This window comes from Penicillium brevicompactum (assembly GCF_028827555.1).
Source record: "Penicillium brevicompactum strain IBT 35665 chromosome Unknown utg000007l_segment0_segment0, whole genome shotgun sequence".
Classification (NCBI taxonomy): Eukaryota; Fungi; Ascomycota; class Eurotiomycetes; order Eurotiales; family Aspergillaceae; genus Penicillium; species Penicillium brevicompactum.
This window is the reverse complement of record NW_026623210.1, coordinates 277,434-296,325: the sequence shown is the minus strand read 5'-3', so window position 1 is coordinate 296,325 and position 18,892 is coordinate 277,434. Positions and strand designations below refer to the sequence as shown.

At 49.8% G+C, this 18,892-nt stretch overlaps 7 protein-coding genes across 7 annotated transcripts; 4 read left to right on the top strand and 3 right to left on the bottom strand.

Annotated features, from left to right (window-relative positions):
* Nucleotides 1–367: 367 nt before the first annotated feature.
* Nucleotides 368–3,027, top strand: N7506_010854 (putative Rho guanyl nucleotide exchange factor; the record flags this gene model as incomplete). The annotated part of the gene is made up of 5 exons (XM_056960147.1): nucleotides 368–865; nucleotides 938–1,252; nucleotides 1,308–1,781; nucleotides 1,825–2,077; nucleotides 2,126–3,027. 5 exons carry the CDS (start codon nucleotides 368–370, stop codon nucleotides 3,025–3,027), a joined length of 2,442 nt encoding a protein of 813 aa, XP_056806302.1.
* A 522-nt stretch (nucleotides 3,028–3,549) lies between these two features.
* N7506_010853 (SBDS family protein) lies at nucleotides 3,550–4,027 on the top strand (the record flags this gene model as incomplete). The annotated part of the gene is made up of 3 exons (XM_056960146.1): nucleotides 3,550–3,713; nucleotides 3,780–3,903; nucleotides 3,968–4,027. The coding sequence occupies 3 exons, from the start codon at nucleotides 3,550–3,552 to the stop codon at nucleotides 4,025–4,027; spliced, it is 348 nt and encodes a 115-aa protein (XP_056806301.1).
* A 404-nt stretch (nucleotides 4,028–4,431) lies between these two features.
* Nucleotides 4,432–5,373, bottom strand: N7506_010852 (mismatch-specific DNA-glycosylase; the record flags this gene model as incomplete). The annotated part of the gene is made up of 1 exon (XM_056960145.1): nucleotides 4,432–5,373. The coding sequence occupies one exon, from the start codon at nucleotides 5,371–5,373 to the stop codon at nucleotides 4,432–4,434; it is 942 nt and encodes a 313-aa protein (XP_056806300.1).
* Nucleotides 5,374–5,903: 530 nt separating this feature from the next.
* On the bottom strand, nucleotides 5,904–6,438 carry N7506_010851 (uncharacterized protein; the record flags this gene model as incomplete). The annotated part of the gene is made up of 3 exons (XM_056960144.1): nucleotides 5,904–5,960; nucleotides 6,012–6,328; nucleotides 6,381–6,438. The coding sequence occupies 3 exons, from the start codon at nucleotides 6,436–6,438 to the stop codon at nucleotides 5,904–5,906; spliced, it is 432 nt and encodes a 143-aa protein (XP_056806299.1).
* Nucleotides 6,439–8,678: 2,240 nt separating this feature from the next.
* Nucleotides 8,679–10,488, top strand: N7506_010850 (putative NADPH oxidase (NoxA); the record flags this gene model as incomplete). Its single annotated transcript, XM_056960143.1, has 4 exons — nucleotides 8,679–8,788; nucleotides 8,837–9,091; nucleotides 9,140–9,549; nucleotides 9,599–10,488. 4 exons carry the CDS (start codon nucleotides 8,679–8,681, stop codon nucleotides 10,486–10,488), a joined length of 1,665 nt encoding a protein of 554 aa, XP_056806298.1.
* An 882-nt stretch (nucleotides 10,489–11,370) lies between these two features.
* Nucleotides 11,371–12,711, top strand: N7506_010849 (LLM class flavin-dependent oxidoreductase; the record flags this gene model as incomplete). The annotated part of the gene is made up of 1 exon (XM_056960142.1): nucleotides 11,371–12,711. One exon carries the CDS (start codon nucleotides 11,371–11,373, stop codon nucleotides 12,709–12,711), a length of 1,341 nt encoding a protein of 446 aa, XP_056806297.1.
* Nucleotides 12,712–15,258: 2,547 nt separating this feature from the next.
* N7506_010848 (uncharacterized protein) lies at nucleotides 15,259–18,749 on the bottom strand (the record flags this gene model as incomplete). The annotated part of the gene is made up of 2 exons (XM_056960141.1): nucleotides 15,259–18,678; nucleotides 18,738–18,749. 2 exons carry the CDS (start codon nucleotides 18,747–18,749, stop codon nucleotides 15,259–15,261), a joined length of 3,432 nt encoding a protein of 1,143 aa, XP_056806296.1.
* Nucleotides 18,750–18,892: the final 143 nt, after the last annotated feature.

Genomic DNA, 18,892 nt, shown 5'->3' with positions numbered 1-18,892 from the left:
GGTGGGAGAATGATGTGGGTCCCAAGCTCCAACCGTTTTATATAAGCGGCGATGCTTGGCACTCAAAGTATACTTCTCAACTACACAGTCTCCGGAAGATAAACACCAATGATATATTCGGGAAGAGATCATCAAATTGCGAGATTTGAATTTCAACCACCTAGCTATTGTGGATTTTCATCATGACGTACATGGATGAGATCCGAATCGCAATCTCCGGCTTCTTTCCCCCTTCGACATTGCCGGGGATGTAGACAAGGAAAGAGCGCCCGTTGCTCTTTCGCGAAGATCTCTGGCCTCGAAGGCTCAGATGTCTCTCTATGCCAGCTTCTGAGCTTTTCATTCGATCCCTGGATCACTTCTTGGGATGGCAGAACACGCACATATTGAAAGGCAAAGTTTGCTGGCAGACGAAAATCTTGAAGACAAAGACCAGGGCAGCGGTGGAGTGACTCCCACTGATCAGGTACCTCACCCTTTCAAAAGATGGTACGATAGCTTCCGTCCAAAAAAACATGACATTCCAACCCAGCGGCGGTATGTGGAAGGTTGGTCGGATTCTTCGTCTCATGGATCACACCATCGACGTTCTAGCGTGTCAGACTCGTCGCAATTCGGCGCTGTATTGACAGCCTCTACAAGCGTCGCAAGTCAGAGCATGCTGCAGTCGGGAACAAGCATACCCGGAAGAACAGCTGCGAGTGTGTTCTCAGAGTCGGGTAACTCCGGTGATTCGCCGGACCCAAGCTCGAGTCATCATCTAGATGAGGCTACGGACACTCGCGCGACTAGAAGGCGTCATATACTCAGGGAGCTTGTCACAACCGAATGTGATTATGTGTTGGGTCTGAAGGCTCTCACTGGTGTAAGCCATCCTTCTGGCGAAACTTGAATCGTGCTCGGATTTACTGATCTTTTCTTTCTTTTGCTACGGCAGATTCTGACTATATTCAACATTCGACGCAAGATATCCGACAATGTCCAGGAAATACTCCATATACACGAACAGTTCTTGGCCAAGCTTCAAGCGGCATCCCCGATGTCAGCACTTCATGCTCAGCGGGCAAGCGATTTGGAGTTCACATCCAAGGGCATCTCAAAGCGTCTGAGTACGAACTTGGGCAGCTTGAGAGGATTTCAACAGCGGTCGTTGAGAAGCCGAACAATGAAAGCATCCATCAACCAGCGCCTCAAGACACTTACGGCAGACCCAACGGAGGCACTAGACGTCGCACGAAACATAGAGGAGCTGGTGAGCAGGTCGGCGTCGGTCTTGAAGGTGCATTCTAGCTAATCATTCTACATAGTCACGTTCGTTTTCTGCATATGAGGAATACTGCGCCAATTATGAGCTCTTTTCACACGATGTTGCTCTTTTGCGCCGGAAACCTGCCGAGTGGACAATATACGATCGAGGCATTGAGGCAATGGCTAAATCGGTTGCATCCACAGAACGACGGAGACACGACGATAGCAAATCAATGACCTTGAATGACTTGCTGATCAAGGTTGGAAAAAAACTTGCTTCTGGCGATTGGTTCAATTGCTTACAGGACTACAGCCTATTCAACGTCTTTGTAAATACCCGCTCATGCTGCAGGATTTACTCAGAGCGACCCCCTGTTAGTGACTGTCCGTCTGCCCATGATGAAATCCAACAATTTTTGGAAAGCACAAGAAGGGTGGTAGCACACGTGAACGTGGCGACGGGAAATCCAGTTTACAAAGACCGTATCTCGAAGACTATGATTCTTCAGCAAAAGGTCGATGTTTCAAAATCAGTAAGCAGGCCGCTCTCCTAAAAAGGTCAAAATGACTGACAAGTTCAAGAATCACTCCCTTCAAAACATTTACCAAGAACTAGGCGTAATGACCCTGTGCGGCGTACTTCATGTTGCCTACCAAGCAAATACCTACCAAGCAACTGAAACCACAGTAACCGGAGAGTTCATGGTCTGTGCTCTGTTCAGTCGATATCTGCTCTTTGCGAAGGGTGTTGATGACTTGCGCCGATTGGAGGCTGTGGCTTGTGTTTGCCTCGATAAGGTCAAGATTGATGCGCTGCAAAATGGACGAGGTATGCACACAAATCAGGCATGATGTCGAAAATGATCTGACTTAGCAGGGTTGTGCTGTTATGGGTGTATGTTCTCGTGGAAGCTCTTGTTCCAGCACCAAGGTGCTAGTTATGAGTTTGTTCTCAGCGCTTCCTCGGCAGCAGAGGAAAAGCACTGGAACACCGAAATTCTCAGGGTATCCGCGGCACTGACCGAATCAGCTCAGCCTCGGGCTTGGGCACCAGAAACCCATTCCTTCTCAACGCTGCTGTTAGCGCCTCTGAACCAGATGCAGTATCAAGTTTCTTCCTTAGCTCGGCGATCATGTGTGGACGCAACGTCAATCACTTGCAAGTACCAGGCTCGGCATGTGGTTATCAAGAAAACACACTACCCGCGTCATGTCGAAGAGCCAGTAGCCCACGCCGAGGGTGAAATTGAGCGTCCTAAGACACCTCCCGAGGGCTCCTTGGTAACATTAGTTGCTCGGCGAATCGATCGAATCCGTTTGGAGCGATTGATTACAGACATCTGGCCGCGTGATGTTCTCCCAACACCAGGTATGGTTCTCGGCAGAGGTGATCTCTTTCGACGTCGCCCACTTATGGGGGGATTGAATATTTCCACCGCGTTCCATAGGCGGTCAGCTTCTGTCGGTTTTACACCAAGGAAGCCCTCAGGCGAGGTTCGCTCGGAGCACGATGGGGAAAACAAGGAGATCGGACGCAGTAGTTATGGATATGATGGCAGAGAGGAAAAGGACATTGAGATTGAGCCCCGCGTCCCTACCACGCCAGACCGCACAACAACGCACCGGTTCATGGGTTCGTCTAAGGCGACATCACCTCACAGCGAGACTGACGGAAGTCCCGACCCAGCCCAGTTTCCGAAGAAATGGCCATCTCCCAAGAGTTTGTTTAGTGCCTTGGCACCCAGGAAGCTGAAAAAGCCCCGCTCTCAGACTGAGTGATGGGGAAATGAAGGCAACACCACTATTGTTAGCCAAGGATGGATGTATGTGATACAAGCGAGGAGTCCAGGGGTGAATCCATTCATATTATTAACTTGGCGTCACGTAATCGTGGCTGGTAGCTTTAGGAATGCAATTGCCACTCCTTTGCCAATATCCCCACGTTTGGCGTCACAGCGGATCCGGCACCAGGCAGGGAGCTACTATGACGTCGACTGGTGCAATAGTTGGCATTCACCGTGCAACAATCATAGGAAAGGTGCGGGATTAGAGAGGTAAAGGACAAATAATCATATCCACCTTGACAATCAATAATTTCGCGACTCCTTAACACCTCACACGATCAACCCGGCTTCATCTGGTAGCTTATATAGTGACGTCACCGGCCATCATCACCTGAGCGAGCTCTACTTAAACCGCTTTACCTTCGCTCTGCTTTACCTTTTTTTCTTAATCTTCTCATCTCCAACAACTCTTTGCTTCTACTAGAACTCTTCAAACCAATTCCTCACAACCTTCATCATGCCTCGTGGAAACGAAACCGCCTCTAAGATGTACTACAAGGGTAGCTCCGAAGACTTCATTGTCTTCGTTGATGACCTTGAGATCCTCCAGAAGTGGAAGAACGACCGCAGCATCGCTCTGGCCGATGTCCTTAACGGCTGGAAGATCTTCGTGACTCACTCGTAAGTCCTCCAGCTCCAAGCTGCAACCTTCACCCCCAAGCTTCAAGCTCAACTAACGCCCCATAGCCATGGTGCCCAGGGTGTCCTCGATACCGCCAGCAAGGCCGCTCTCCAAAACGAGTTCGGCACAACCGATGAGGATGCCATCATGGTCAAGATCCTCGAGGGCGGCGAGTTCCAGGCTGCTACTGTGAGTGTCCCCTCACCTATTGCGGGGTCTCGTATACAACGAACACAGGACTAACTATCCATAGGCACGCGAGCGTCAGGGCGGCAAGAACGACTCCAAGGGAGCTATGGGCACCTCTCGCTAAATAATACCCTTTTCCCGGGGGCTGGAGCACCCCTCCATTACCCCCCACCTTGACTCGATTGAGATATCCCTACCTCGATCATCCCTGGTATCCCGCGACAATTGGTGTCGCACTTGTCTCCACCCTGGAATGGCCCTGGAGGGGATGCTTCGGGTTTGCATTGAAATACAGGCTTCTGCACCTGATATCATGAGATAATGAATGATGAGACATTTACTTGTCTACAAATACAATACAATTTTGGAACACTATTCAGACTCTTTAGCCAGGCCGTATCATTAAATTTCTATAGTAGTCTAAAGGATACTTAAACAACAACCTTGAATCATACACAGCTCAGCAAATCTCAATCTATAGGTTCATCTTTCAACACTTCAGGAACAAATCCTCTCTCCAGTCTTTTCCTAACAACCCAATCCCCCCAGCTCCGCCCATACCGCTTCTTTCTCTGCCGGCTTCATCCCAGCCGCAAGCCCACTTGTAGTCGTAGCCACAAACACTGGGGCACCATCCCATCCCTCACAAACGCCCATATTCTCACCCTCCTGCCACCCATATCGAAACTCCTCTTTCCGAATACCCCTGCCCCTCCTAACCCTCCAAACAGCCTCCCAGATACTCTTTCCAACAAGACAGACAGCCCCAGGTCTCTGCGTAGCAATTTTCGCTTCCAGAACCGGGACTCCAGCGTCCATCTCGGCGCGACTCAGCATGCTGGCGTCGCGCGTGGGTCGCTCCACGATGTTTGTGTTGCCCACGCTGTAGAGACCTGGGAGTTTATATGTATCTGCGGGTTTGTGGCGCATGCTTGTTATGCCTGAAGAGTGGAGGAGTTTCCAGAATAGGTTGGAGGGGTGTGCGTAGGCGTATCCCGTGATGCCGGTCATGATGCCCGGATTCACGCCTACAAGGAGAAGAATCAGGTTCGCGGGAATTGTGTCGCGGAGGAGGGATTCGGAGGCACTTGGACCGAGGGGTGCGGGTGTGTTGCGTTTGCGTTTGTTTGGGGAGGAGGTTGGGGTGGATCGGGTGCGTGGTGGTCGAGAGATTGTAGTTGAGGTTTTTTGAGTAACTGCTTTCCTGCGCTTCGGGCTGGATGTGGTGATCTTCGCTTGATCTGGCGTATCCGTGTCTTCGGACTTGAGCGATTGTTGGGTTATGGCTGCAGTCGTGCTTGATGTGCTCTCGGTGCGCTGGTCGCTACCTCTGTGTAAGAAGTGCTGCAGTCTACCATGGAAGCTGGTAAGTTTGTTGACAGGTACATCGTCGACGGGTACATCGTCAGGAGCCAACGCAGAGGTATGGCTGTCTTCCCTTGTTGTGGATTGCGACTCTGTGGGACACATGCTTGTTCTGCAAGTTCGGGAACCTGTCAGTGGCAATGGCAATTGTTAGTCTTGATTTCGAAATAACATCGGCACACTAGGTAGCATTGAAGCACCACCTGGGCATGGGCAGTCTTTATAGCCACTTTGAATCTTTGAAGATTTTGAGGTTATGGAAGGAAGCCAATGAGCTTCAATTTCGAGTCAGAAGAGCGCATCACGTGGCGATCACTTCATGATGCCTCCGTCACAAGGCATCAATCAGGCACCTGTTGGACTAAGATAACAATGTTTTTTTTTTTTTTGAAGAAAGCACCGTCGTCATATATGCTCAGGATCTTGCAAATTGTATTCCAAGGTTGTTCAGGTTTGAAAGTAAATGGGATTTACAATCTGTCATTATCTTCATTAGGCGCTGCCGAAAAAGGACGGCTTCACGAGCGCGTAGACAATTTTGCGTTCTTGAACATCGTGAATTCATTAGTTATAGTTACATTACTCTATATACAAGATCTGCGCCCGCGCAATCAATGCATAAGCTAGACATATCATTATGCTTTGAGTAATCCACGCCGTTTCGGCAAGGTCCATGGCTCCGGGCAAACGACCTATACAATCAATCAGCTTCAAACCCAGTATCAAGTATAGGACAAACGTACCTCGCCTTCACTGTAGGCCCAGAAATAAACACCTATCCCAACCAAATAGTATATTGCTGGATCGGTGCCTTGATATAAAAGTGCTGCAAGCAATGCGCTGAGTGGGTATATGATGAGACGAATTTCGATGCTTCGGTGCGGCGCTGAGCCGGCGAATGGTTTAAGAGGCCACTCCCAGGCTATGCCTAGAAGACCCATTAAGAGGTTGAGGATTTGGAGGACGGGAACCGGTGCAACGGCCGCATCGAGGTTTCTGGATACAAAGTCGAAGAACACTTTGGGCCAGATGAAGCCTTCGACGGCGCTGGCGATTTGATCTGTTTGCGAACTGGTCAGTAAGAGCTGGACTGGAGCTGTTGAGACTCTTACAAGCTGCGGCAGTCAGAATGATCAATCGCCCCCAGTGGTTCTTGATCAGTCTACCCATTGCGTGGGACTGTGAATGTAATTTTGGGTAGAGCTTCGTCCAGCGAAGGACCTCGGAAGGTAAGATATTTTAATTGCGGACGAAGTGCAAAGCCAACACTGGGCGTCAAATGTCACAAGACAATGATGGCTGTGACGTATAGAGGCATCAATTCATCGTCGCTGGTCAACCATAGAGGTATACGTATGATTCAGTTATTGATCTTTCAACACTGTTGCTTGAGATGGTTATGATTGCATGGTTCTGCGGAAGAAAAAACCGCTATCGGAGCCACATGCGTGCAGGCGGGACCAAGTATAAGAGCCTATACTTAGACCCCCTCCGATAGCCCATAACTCAAATTGACAGAGTGGGACTTTTTTGCCAGGATGTGACTGCCGTGCGTCAAGAGGTGATGCACGTCTGGGGTTGGTAGAGAAATAGGACTAGTCTGTGATCCGCACGGTTGCCATGGGACCTCAGCCAATCGCTCCCACCAAGCAGGGCGAATTCTGGACATTCCCCTCTTCGGTGATTCTTGAAGAACGGTCAGCGCAGTGTGATTGGAGAGTGGAGATGTGACGGAGCGGATCGTGAAGTTAGTGTCTGCAAATCAGAGGCCCGGCTGGTGGGGCTTGGCGTGATGACCTGCAGTTGCACGCGCCCTGAGAGGTTTTTTGCCCGAATCTCCCAAGGTCTCATTCACATTCAAATTGTATGATCCAGAGATTCTACGGGTTCTCTGGGCTTTGTAGCAGAGACATGTGAGTTTGGAACTTTCCAGATCAGATGACCACTGCAGCCCTGATACAAACCTCATTTCGGCCAATACCAGTCTCTTCCAGAATCTTACAATTTGTATCTGGAATTTGTCAAAGTGGGTCAAGGTCTTCATGAGGGGATCGTTGGATGAAGTGTTCAGGTCGATCAAAATGTCTATATTTGGGTCAAACTCAAGCTTACGCTACTATCATGCGTACATCGTTATGGTAGGGTCATTCAACGGAATGGCAGGTCTTGTCACCGACTATTAACCCTCCAAGCTCCCGTGTGATGAAGAGCAGCGCCTGCAGGAGGCTTGTGATAGGCTGTCTCCCCAGCAGCCTTTTATCCTGGCTTCAACCGGCGCTGACCACTCACGGTCCGTCCTATCTCTCACCAGCCTCTCGCCTCGTTCGGAGTTTTGGTCTTGGTTAGTCTCGCCCGCTTTTCTACCTTTCACATGGCCAAGCCACTTGAAGTGAAAGAGTGACCAGATAAGATAGTATCGCAAGCTACTCCGTATTCTCAGTTACCATCTCGTTTTCGGTTCGCTTCGCGGGGGATGCCCAGATGTGGCACGGTGGTAGGACGGACCGCTTGCCTCTGCATTCACTGATTGGTGTACCTGCTACGAACGGTCGTAAAAATAGCAAAGTGGTCAGATCATTAATTAAATCTTCGACTAGCACAGTCAGTCCCAAGGATGAGCCAAGTCCAACAGAGATACCATTTCGTAGAAGTCGAGAGGTCAGGCAACATTGAACGACAAGTGAGAAGTTGGATTCCTGCTTTTCACACTTCTAGACTTGCTCTTTTTACTATTTTAAAAGTCTAAAGCACAGACAATTAAGTTTGAAATGATGTACTCCGTAGTGTACTCCGTAGACCCTCAGGGCTTTCTTTGTAGGGCCCGAAGCGACGGAAGTAATTATAGATCGGCCCCCCCTCACCCCTGCAGCTAAAACCACAACACTGGGGTTTTTTGAACCTCCATCTTCCCTTTTAGCCTTGTTTCAATCCATATACTGACAACAACCATGTCAAAATTGGCCTAGAATAATCGCTGAATTCTCTGCTTTACCACTGGGTATCTCTCAAGCCACTTCCGTGCAAGAGACAATCACTGCAGGCCCATAACCGGCGCATTTCGGCACACAATTTTACCTTGTGTTTTGGCATTTTTGACGTGCAGTATCACCGAGAGTTGCATCTGCACATGATCGGTTAGCTCTAAGCTATCCTGACCGAGCGCCTCAGCCCCGAAGAGAGGTCTCCCCGATCGTGATTCGGGCCAGGTTCATGGAGAATCAACGACCATCAACATTCAACTTATTCTATCTCACATATTAGGAAAAGCTCACTGCGAACGACACGCTTTCAATTGCGCTCGTCGCTAGCCTTTTCCTTTGTGTCTATTACCGGGTTGCTGGTCAACCTCGTCACTCCTTTGATTGCTATTGTCCATTTGTCGCTGGTCGGCATTCTCAAAATCGCGAAGGATGGCCGTAACAACTGAATCTTGGTTCAAGAGAAATGGCTGGACCATCTCAAAGGTTATTTTTCACCTGTTGTTCTGGGGCTTTCACATTGGTCTCTTCGCTCTGGGATGGTGTGTATTTTGATCATCCGCCCTGAGTCCATGGCTAACTGGCCACAGGTACCTGCAGGTATCGAACCCCAAATTGGCAGCCCTCAATGTTCTGAACTATTCAGTCTGGATCTCGCGAGGTGCAGGTCTGGTCCTTTCAGTGGACTGCACTCTGATCTTGTTCCCGATGTGTCGAAACGTCCTGCGATGGCTCAGGCCACAGATTAGATGGCTACCACTGGACGAGTCAGCTTGGTTCCATCGCCAGATAGCTTATGCGATACTGGTATTTACCGCCATTCATACTGCTGCCCACTATGTCAAGTATGTCTTTACCGAGTGTGGATGATCTTATCATTAACCTGGAATTAGTTTCTACAATATCGAAAAGCAGCAAATTCGCCCGGAGCTGGCCGTCGAGATTCACTTCACTCAAGCGGGTGGCATCACTGGCCATGTCATGCTACTCTGCATGATGCTGATGTACACCACAGCTCATCACCGTATTCGTCAACAAGCGTATGAGACCTTCTGGTATGGGCATCACCTTTTTATTCCTTTCATCCTGGCCCTATACACCCATGCCACCGGATGTTTTGTCAGAGATACCGCCGATCCAGTATCCCCCTTGGCAGGAAAGCAGTATTGGAATCATTGCCTCGGGTACGAAGGATGGAGATGGGAACTGGTAATCGGGGGCTTGTATCTCTTCGAACGGTTCTACAGGGAGATTCGTGCTCGACGTGACACGGTGATCACAAAAGTTATCCGACATCCTTATGGTGAGACAACTCTCAGTCATCACGTTGAAAAGTCGCTAATCCACCTCAGCTGCCATGGAAATTCAGTTCAAGAAGCCAAGCATGAAATACAAAGCTGGACAGTGGTTATTCATCCAAGTACCCGACGTCTCCAGCACCCAATGGCATCCTTTCACCATCACATCCTGCCCCTTCGACCCTTACCTCAGCATTCACGTCCGTCAAGTAGGAGACTTTACACGCGACCTCGGAGACGCGCTCGGATGTGGTCCCGCCCAAGCCAAAGACCTAGAAGGCCTTGACCCGAACGGGATGTACGAAGTCGCTCTACAGAACGGCCAAACCATGCCCTCACTCCGAGTCGACGGGCCCTATGGAGCTCCCGCAGAAGACGTATTCGAAAACGAAATTGCTGTGCTCATCGGAACTGGCATTGGCGTGACACCCTGGGCATCCATCCTCAAGAATATCTGGCATCTCCGCTCAAGTCCCAATCCGCCACGTCGTTTACGCCGTGTGGAGTTCATTTGGGTCTGCAAAGATACCTCGTCCTTCGAGTGGTTCCAAGCTCTTCTCTCTTCTCTCGAGGCACAGTCTGCCAGTGCCGCCGCCACCGATGGAAGCACAGAGTTCTTGCGCATCCACACATACCTCACGCAACGCCTGGATGCCGATACCGCTGCGAATATTTATCTCAACTCTGTCGGTCAAGCCCTCGACCCTCTCACCGAACTCAAGAGCCGAACCAATTTCGGTCGTCCGGATTTCAATCGTCTTTTCACGGCTATGCGTCTCGGTCTGCTAAATCAATCCTACATGACTGGTCTGCAGAGCGCCGGTGCTACCGAGATTGGTGTGTACTTCTGCGGTCCGAACACTGCCGCGATGCAAATCAACGATGCGGCCAAGGCTGCCTCTACAAAAGATGTGCGCTTCAAATTTTGGAAAGAGCACTTCTAGTCTTATCTTCATAGGAGTTCCTTTTACTCTCTGTATACGAACGACACGAGCCACGAATTTCTATTTTCTTGTTACTCAGATCCCTCGAGTTCAGACCGAGCAAGCAGGGACCTATACTATATGTTAATATCGGAAGCAATGTTGGGATAGGAATGTGAAATATGGATATTCATCATAGTTTCCAAGGCTGCGATAGTGTTATTTCCTAGTTTGTCCTTTCTGGCCATTTACTGTGCTATTTATCATCGGAGCTTCGGATTCTCAGGAGCCGTACCAGGTGTCAAGAGGAAATCGCGTCTTGCGGGAATGTGGATCATCTACACAGGCCGGTGGATCCCAAGCGGTACAAAAGCCGGGTAAGCTCCAGGGCTGGCGAGGAGGAACTACACACCTGGGCATGGCATTGAATCCCTATGGTCTAAGCATTTTTTAACGCTGGCTTTGAGAAAATGTCCGAGAGAGACAACTTTTCTCTGAATTTATTCTAAAGTTCTGTGTCAACATCAGATCAAAGGTTTCCATACTTGTCATGGAGTGCGGGTGAGCAGGTGGTCAAAGTAAACAATTGAGGAGTCCAGATCGACTCAACTAGCCAGGCCTTGAACGGGATGGTAATAATACTACCGTTCCGGATGTCACGGAATGTCAAATTTTATGATGATTTGATATCCCGACGTAGAATGCTTCAGGGAGAGGTAGAGATACACCGGAATCCGGGAAGTAGATAGCTGCTCGCGCAACCAGCCTGCCCTAAGCACGCCATCCCAAATGTCCAGGATTATAAATCGACCCCTGAGGTCTGACGGCGGGGTATACTGTGTATAAAATAAATAGATTTCGAGGGTTACTTGATAATTCTCTACAGCAATCAATAAAATCAAAATGACTGAATCCCCGCGCAAACTTCATCTCACGGCTTTCATGCGGCCAGTGTCGCTGCACCCCGGAGCATGGCGTTACCCAGGCTCATACCCGGATGCGAACTTCAACTTCAAGCATATCGCAAAGTTTGCACAAAAGCTTGAAGCGGCCAAATTCGATGCTTTCTTTATGGCTGACCACCTGGCCGTGTTGAACATGCCCATCGAGGCCCTCAAGCGCAGTCACACAGTCACCTCTTTCGAGCCATTTACTTTACTTTCTGCTCTTTCTACCGTCACCGACAAGATTGGTCTCGCCGCAACAGCAAGTACTACATACGATGCACCGTATCATGTTGCTAGACGATTTGCCAGTCTTGACCACTTGAGCGGCGGACGAGCTGCGTGGAATATCGTCACCACAGGCAACCCGGAAACAAGCCACAACTTCGGATTCGATGAGCATTTAGCTCACGGTGACCGGTATAAGCGTGCTCGCGAGTTCTACGATGTTGTCACTGGGCTCTGGGATAGTTTTGCCGACGATGCCTTCACGCGTAACATCGAGACGGGAGAATACTTTGATCCAGCAAAGCTGCATACTTTAAATCATGCCGGTGATGAGTTAAAAGTGCGCGGCCCTTTGAATATCGCCAGGCCTCCACAAGGCTGGCCTGTGATCGTACAGGCTGGACAAAGTGAGCCTGGAAAGCAACTTGCAGCCGAGACGGCAGAAGTGGTGTTTTGCAGCCCAAAGGACATCGAGGGTGCGAAGGCGCTGTACGCTGATATCAAAGAGCGAGTTGAGAAGGCGGGACGAAAGAGAGATCAGCTGAAGATCTTGCCTGCGGCGATGATTATCGTCGGGGACAGCAAGCAAGATGCGCAACAGAGGAGGCTGGACTTGGACAGTCTGGTGCATTACGACACTGCTATTGCTGCTTTGTCTATTTCCCTCGGTACCGATGTCAGTGGGCTTGATCCTGACAGCTTTCTACCTGAAGACCTACCCGAAACCAACGCGAGCAAGACCAGCAGAGAATCAGTTGAGAAATTGGCTAAACAAGAGGGGCTGACGATCCGTCAACTCGCGCAACGATATGGAGGATATGCCGGGCTGACATTCCTGGGATCACCGAGTGACATTGCCGAAGAAATGGAGACTTGGTTGCGAGAGAAGGCCTCGGATGGCTTCACATGCACATTTCCTTTCTTGCCCCAGGGCCTGGAGGAGGTTACTGACAAGTTGATTCCGGAACTGCAGCGGAGAGGTCTTTTCAGGGATGAGTACACAGGCTCAACACTGAGGGAACACTTTGGTCTTGCTAAGCCAGAGAATCGCTTCTTCAGCAAGACACCTTGACGACATGGATGCCGATTTATCTTGTGAAGTTAAAATCAATGACATGCCCGGGCAGTATATCATGTACCACACGTATTGTTATGATGAAATAGTTTTGACGTTTCGAGTACCTATATTTCTGATTCCGACAGACTATTAGCTCCATTGCGCCTGCAGATCAAGGATTTAGGTATGATTATAGGAAAATATTGGTGTCACTAAAGCCTTTCTCCACTGATTGTTCCACCAAAATTCAACATCCACCTGACGTTCACTAGTCATGTCCACGGGTTGTCTCAGTGATCAATCTAGAAACATTGGAATGCTTTCTTTTTTAGAGTATAGATTTAGGGTAACTAGCAAGTAACGGGGTAAGCAATGTCATGCTTCTGAGTATCACACTATCTTTCACGTTATGTGCTGCTTGCTTCCTCTCGCTTCTATGCATATGCTTCTTGTTTGCTTGCTCGTTTCATTTGCTATTCATGCTTGCTCATTTTCCATAGCTCTTCTTACTTCTTCTTCCCTTCTGTTTGGTGTTTGCCTGGTTTGTTAGGCTCCTCGAAGGTTTGGGCGAGAGCTTCTCTCTCCCTTTTCTTCTTCTCCTCGTCCCCAATAAAACTACATTATCGTACATGCCTGTTTGTGGTTCTCCCGTCAATATCTTCTCTGTCATTAATTTCTTTGTTGATTGAAACTTCATCTTTATGAAGCTTTGGCAGCCTCACGAGCAAGTAACAAGTCTAGTGGTGTCCGATTAATCTTGGGTCTTGGGTACAAAGGGCCCTATTCTCATTCTGACCACCTATCTTTCCGCCAGATTTATTATTATTATACCAAGCCTGACTTATCCCCACTCCCTAATTCCCGGTTCACGGCTTACCCAACTTTCTTCCAAGGTTTGGTCGGTCATAACTACATGACAATAGCTTTCTCCTATTACCGATTGATATCAAAATACATAATACCCATAGACTGTATAGTAAATCGTTGGAGTGACAGCTCAAAACACAGCTTCAAAGATAACTTAAAAGACAATTCAAAAGACAGCTGAAAGGATACCTAGTCCGCGCCACCTCCCAGGTGCGCCACTGTGGCTAATTTTGGCAGCATATGCTCGCAATCCCATAGTTTAGAAATCCAAGCATCTTACACCTCTCTAGAGAACAGCATCTATTTCCTATTTGGGTGTTCTGGGGGCCTGCGTAGCTCCCATGATCCCCGTCGAGCACTGAGCACCCCCGTCGTCTTGTCTGCGATGTCAGACCGCCAGCGCGCTCTTCCCACTATACTAGGTAATCAAAAAGATAGTCAAATTAAATCTCTAGATATCCATGATTTACACAATAGTATCTTCAATAGTAAGTTGTGGTATCCAGTAAATATTGATCAACTCTGGTATTAACAGAAGGAATGGCGATATAGGAATCTCTCAGATCAAGCCAATATATCACCACTCCTGTCCACGGGTGTAGAACCGACTATAATTGTCATTTGGCCGCCCGTGAGTATAACAATGATGCTTGTTTATTTACTTGCTTAAACCCGATTCACATTTCCAAGGATCTTCTGTTGTTAACAGGAGGATAAGTATAGCAAACTCAGCCTGTCTATAGCGAGCGCAGTTCCAAGAAGTGAGCTTGAAACCATAGTCTATCGCCCTGGCGCAGCCCTGTGGGAGGGTGTTTGGAATGCGCCCCAATCATGACAATAAGCTCATAAGCTAATTGTCTAAGCTGTGAATCATCTTTCCAAGAGTAAACATACCCTATATGGAATAGAGCAGCTGTTAACTACCATTAACACAATAGGAAATGCAATAGGTATTAGATAGGCGGACAACTGTATTTCGGACATTTCTACTCCGTGCCAGACCCCGGGGTAGGAACCTTGGAAATATGAAAGAGTGGATCTTCTGCTAAGTCCCTGAGACTGAATATCCATCCTATACTACCACAAGTCACGAACAAGTCACGAAGAGTAACAGTGAAGTAACGAAGAGCAACGAAAAAGTGACGGACAAGTGACGGATAAGTGACGTGAAAGTAACGGATAGTAATGACCTCTGGAGGAAGTAACGGACCACAACGAGAAAGCAACGGGGAAGTAACGAAAATTTACGAGTAAGAGACGAGTCGGGGACCAACTTGTTCAGCGTGTTTCGCGGAGTCGAATTGTCCAGGTGTCGTTGGTCAATTCCAAGGGCTTGCCTTGGACCCTGAAATTAAGCAGCCACCTGGGCATCCATGGGCGACTATATTTTCCAGTGGCCTAGCGAAATTGTAGCTAAACTCGTTGATCTCGAACAAGTTTACGGGAGTCCATGCAGTTTTCGTCTATCAATTTTAGAGCTCATAGTTGATAGAGTAATTCTCCGAGCTCATATCTGTCTCGTTAAGTGAGCGTGAGCGCCGGAGTGAAGCTCAACGATCTCACTTCGAAGTCATTACGGATTACTGAATTGATTGCAACTAGGACAAGCGGCTGGGGCCGGCAAATTCATTCAGAATGGAATGATACATAAGTGGGGAGGGTGGTCTGAGCACCAACCCTCCCCCAACAGGGCTATTACATCTCAGCGCCCTCCATCTTCACCACCTGTTCGTCGTGGCCTTCCTCCTTCACCTCACCGTTCGCGTCCTTGCGCCCCCAGTACCCATCCACGGTGTGGTGGATCCGGAGTCCACGTCGCGCCATCTCCATGTACATAGCACGGAGCTCAGGGATGGTGAGTCCCTGGGGGGGTGGCCAGTCCCCGGAAGTCCCCCGAGAGCCGGGGAGCGCCGCGGTCAAGTCGGCGCGGAGGTGCTCGAACCCGAGCATGTACAGCTCCTTTGCCCAAGGGCAGGAGCGCACGGCCCGGAAGTAGACTTCGCGGGCGCGGGTCACATTCTGCTCGGCGTAGAGCTCAAACAGGAAGTAGAGCCTCCACAAAGTGAGGCTGTTCTGGGCCGACACGGAACTCGTCAGCTCGTAGACATGCTTGCGGGGTGGGATCTTTCCGACGGAGGTACCCGCGCCGGCAAGGGCCCGCTCGAATGCTGCTCGGATCGAGTGGGAGGTCGATCCAAAAGTCACTGGGCGCCCCATCTCGATGTAGATGCTAAAGAGATGGGTTGTGATGGGCACCCGGTGGAGGTTGTTGGGGTCGTTCGAAGCGTTCGCACCTCTTCCGGCGACCTCAAAGATGTCGCGAGTGCGGTCCATCATGATAACCCGTGCGTCATTCCACTTGAACAAAGACAAGAAAAGCGTGTTATGGGGCCACCATTGCAAGCTTTGGAGTAAACGCTCACGAATTTCGCGCGGGCTGAACTGGCCTCTCTTTGTCTCCACCCACATGTGGATAAACCGGGCTCGGGATTGATGCAGGATCTCACCTGTGAAGACCTTGGTGTCCTCTGGAAGCTTGTCAAGTGCAGCGAACGCAATGTCATAGTCTTTGAGAATAGACGTGAGTGGATCACCCATAATGTAAAGAGCAATGGCGTGGCAATCGGTGTATGCTGCGTAAGCCTGTGAGTTGGCGAAGTTAAAGGCGCTCTGCTGTGCAGCCATTAGGAAACGGTCGAGCCGAAGAAAGCTGGCGGGTGTGATATTGATCTCATCAGCTGCCGCATAAGCTTGCATATCGACTTCTCCGGATGGCATTGCCTGTAACAGGTAGGCCACTCGGCCGACTTGCCCTGTGTGAAGAAGTTCCCAGATCCACGAGATCCAGATTAAGGCAGAGCCCACGACCTCTGTGCTGTTGAAGCCTTGAGAAATCGTCAATGCATTCGACCAAGCCTTGGTGGCCTGATCGTAGTTCTCGGTACGCCACTGCATGAGCGCGGTCGTATTCATAATCTTCAGGTTTGTGGTTTGCTGTTTCTGGACATGTTTTCCATATCTCTTGCCCATGTTTTTGTCGCAAGCAAAGGTGAGTGCAATAGAGTATTCAGCTAATTCTTGATCGCCACATTGATCAGCTAGACCGTAAACCACTCGACGTGTGAAGTGTTGATCAATGACGGATGATGGGTGAGAGGTGTTCTCAGCCCACTTAGAGAGAGAGGAGAACCAATGCTCGGGATCCGCGAAAAGGGTGTCTGTCATGTGAATAAAGTTCTGGTGAGGAAACGCAAAAGGCTCGTTGGCAGTCGTTTCGCCTGATTGCTGTAACTTGATCCAGTCCGCGATGGTGTTTTGAGAATCATCCATGTACTCGTTCCGAAGGAACTCATCACCACTCCACAAGCGGGTGCCGCGTATGTTTTCTTCCGACGCCAACGCAGGAAGATGCGAGAAGTAAAGGAACCCATTGATCAAGGGATGGAAGTTATCCGTGCAATCCCAGAAATAGGGCAGTATCTGCTTGGCATCGTGATACAAGACTGCCCGGAAAGGTGGGTCCCAGGGTATGCTTTTATCAAAGGAGTGATTCGGCAGTTGGCCTTTGTTCATGAGCTCCCTTTCAGCTTTAGCCCAAGTTCCAAACAAGTCTGGGAGACTAGCGACGGGTCCGAAGTTATGGCGGTCGTCATCCATGCGCCGGGATGCCTCTCCACTGTTCCAAGCTTTCCACCCGCGCTCTCCGATCCGCGCATTGGAAGGTGCCCACAAATCTTGGAATTGTTTGAGGGTCTGATCCCGATCCGTGAGATGAGTGGGTCGGAAGCATGTAAACTCGAGGACTGCCTGCCAGAGACCGACGGCAAGTTCTGCGTAACCCGACTCCCGAAGGAGCAGGGTCATACGGAGGAACAAGTACGATCTGATCTGATTTTTGTACAACCCAAAGCCGAATTCGTTGGCCAACTGCAAGCAGTGTCGGTAGGTCTTGTAGCAAGTTTCCAAGGAGAAACTTGCCGATTCAGTCTGGCGGTGGTCAAGGTATTCGATCCACAAACTGAGAAATTCAGAGTGGGAGGAGAGAACTTTTTCCCACTCACGATCGAGCTCATCAGAGTCCCAGATCTTTGCACCTTCCTCCATACGGCCAAGGAGGAGATGATCTAGACTGTGATTTCCAGAGTTCACCTGGATCGCTTGTTCATACACAGACAGTTTAGCCTTGGCCACAAGCTGAATTTCAGAGTAATCCAGGGGACGGTCATCATATCGTGTACCAGCGATGACAAGCTCTTGGTGCTCGGCAAGACATAACCACGTGGAGATGTCCTGAGGATCACACTCTACCATCTTGGTTAGCTCGGCATTGCGTGCCAGAGCTTCAGCTTCAGCCGCAGCGAAAGCGGCGTTCTTGCCATCGAAATCTTCGATTGTGGCCGTTCGGGATTGACCAGGGATTTCAACAGCACGATAGTCCTTGAATTGATTTTCATCTGCGGGAGCACCGGGCTGCGACGGGGCCTCAGTAGAGATGAAATCACGCAGGTGTTCGGGGGTGATAAACTCATTAGCCGTGGCTGTAGGATTGGGGCGAATTTGATCACGCGGGTATTCAGGCAAACGTGAGATATTCATAGCATGGAGGGGCCTGTCTCCTGCTGGTCCCGAGGGGATGTGGAGTACAAGGGCGTTTTCATGACGAGACTCGAGAGTTATGCGCTGACCTGAGGTACCGAGAACAAGACTACCGCCCTGGCGATAATAGGAGGGAACATCATATTGAGAAATTCCGTAGGTAGCGACTCGGGGGTCGCCTCGAGCATCTTCGAGGTAGAGAGGGTGTTCTCCGGGGGGAGAGGTGGCTGCGATGGTGGCATGGTTGGCATTCGGATGGGCGTTTGTCGCGTTTGCCGGGGTGCCCGTCACGTTCTCTCCATCGCTTTCAGTAACGAGCGAATGTTGGCTTCCTTCACGTTGCTGCTCTTCAATCAGACGTCGGCGCTCTCTTCTGCCTTCACGTCTGCTTTCACGTCGACCATTGCGACGACGACGACCATAATTCGGCGACGACGCTCGTTCGTCACCAGGGCCCGCGCCGGTGACGTCGGCTGGAGCAGCATCGGGGCGGCGAAAGCTAGAGAACCGAGGAACACCCTGCATTCAAAATCAGCTTACTGAGCATAGTCCAATATGCCAACACAGATCCTACTCACCTGCGAGTCCATCGTGGAATCCGAGGCTGGTCACGTGAGATTGTGCTTATCGATAACCGGATAAACGTTTCTCCGATGAGAGAAGAAGCCTGTCAGGTGATACGAAAGTCAGCTTTAAACTGTCGGGCACAGCCTTACGTCATTCACCGACGCCA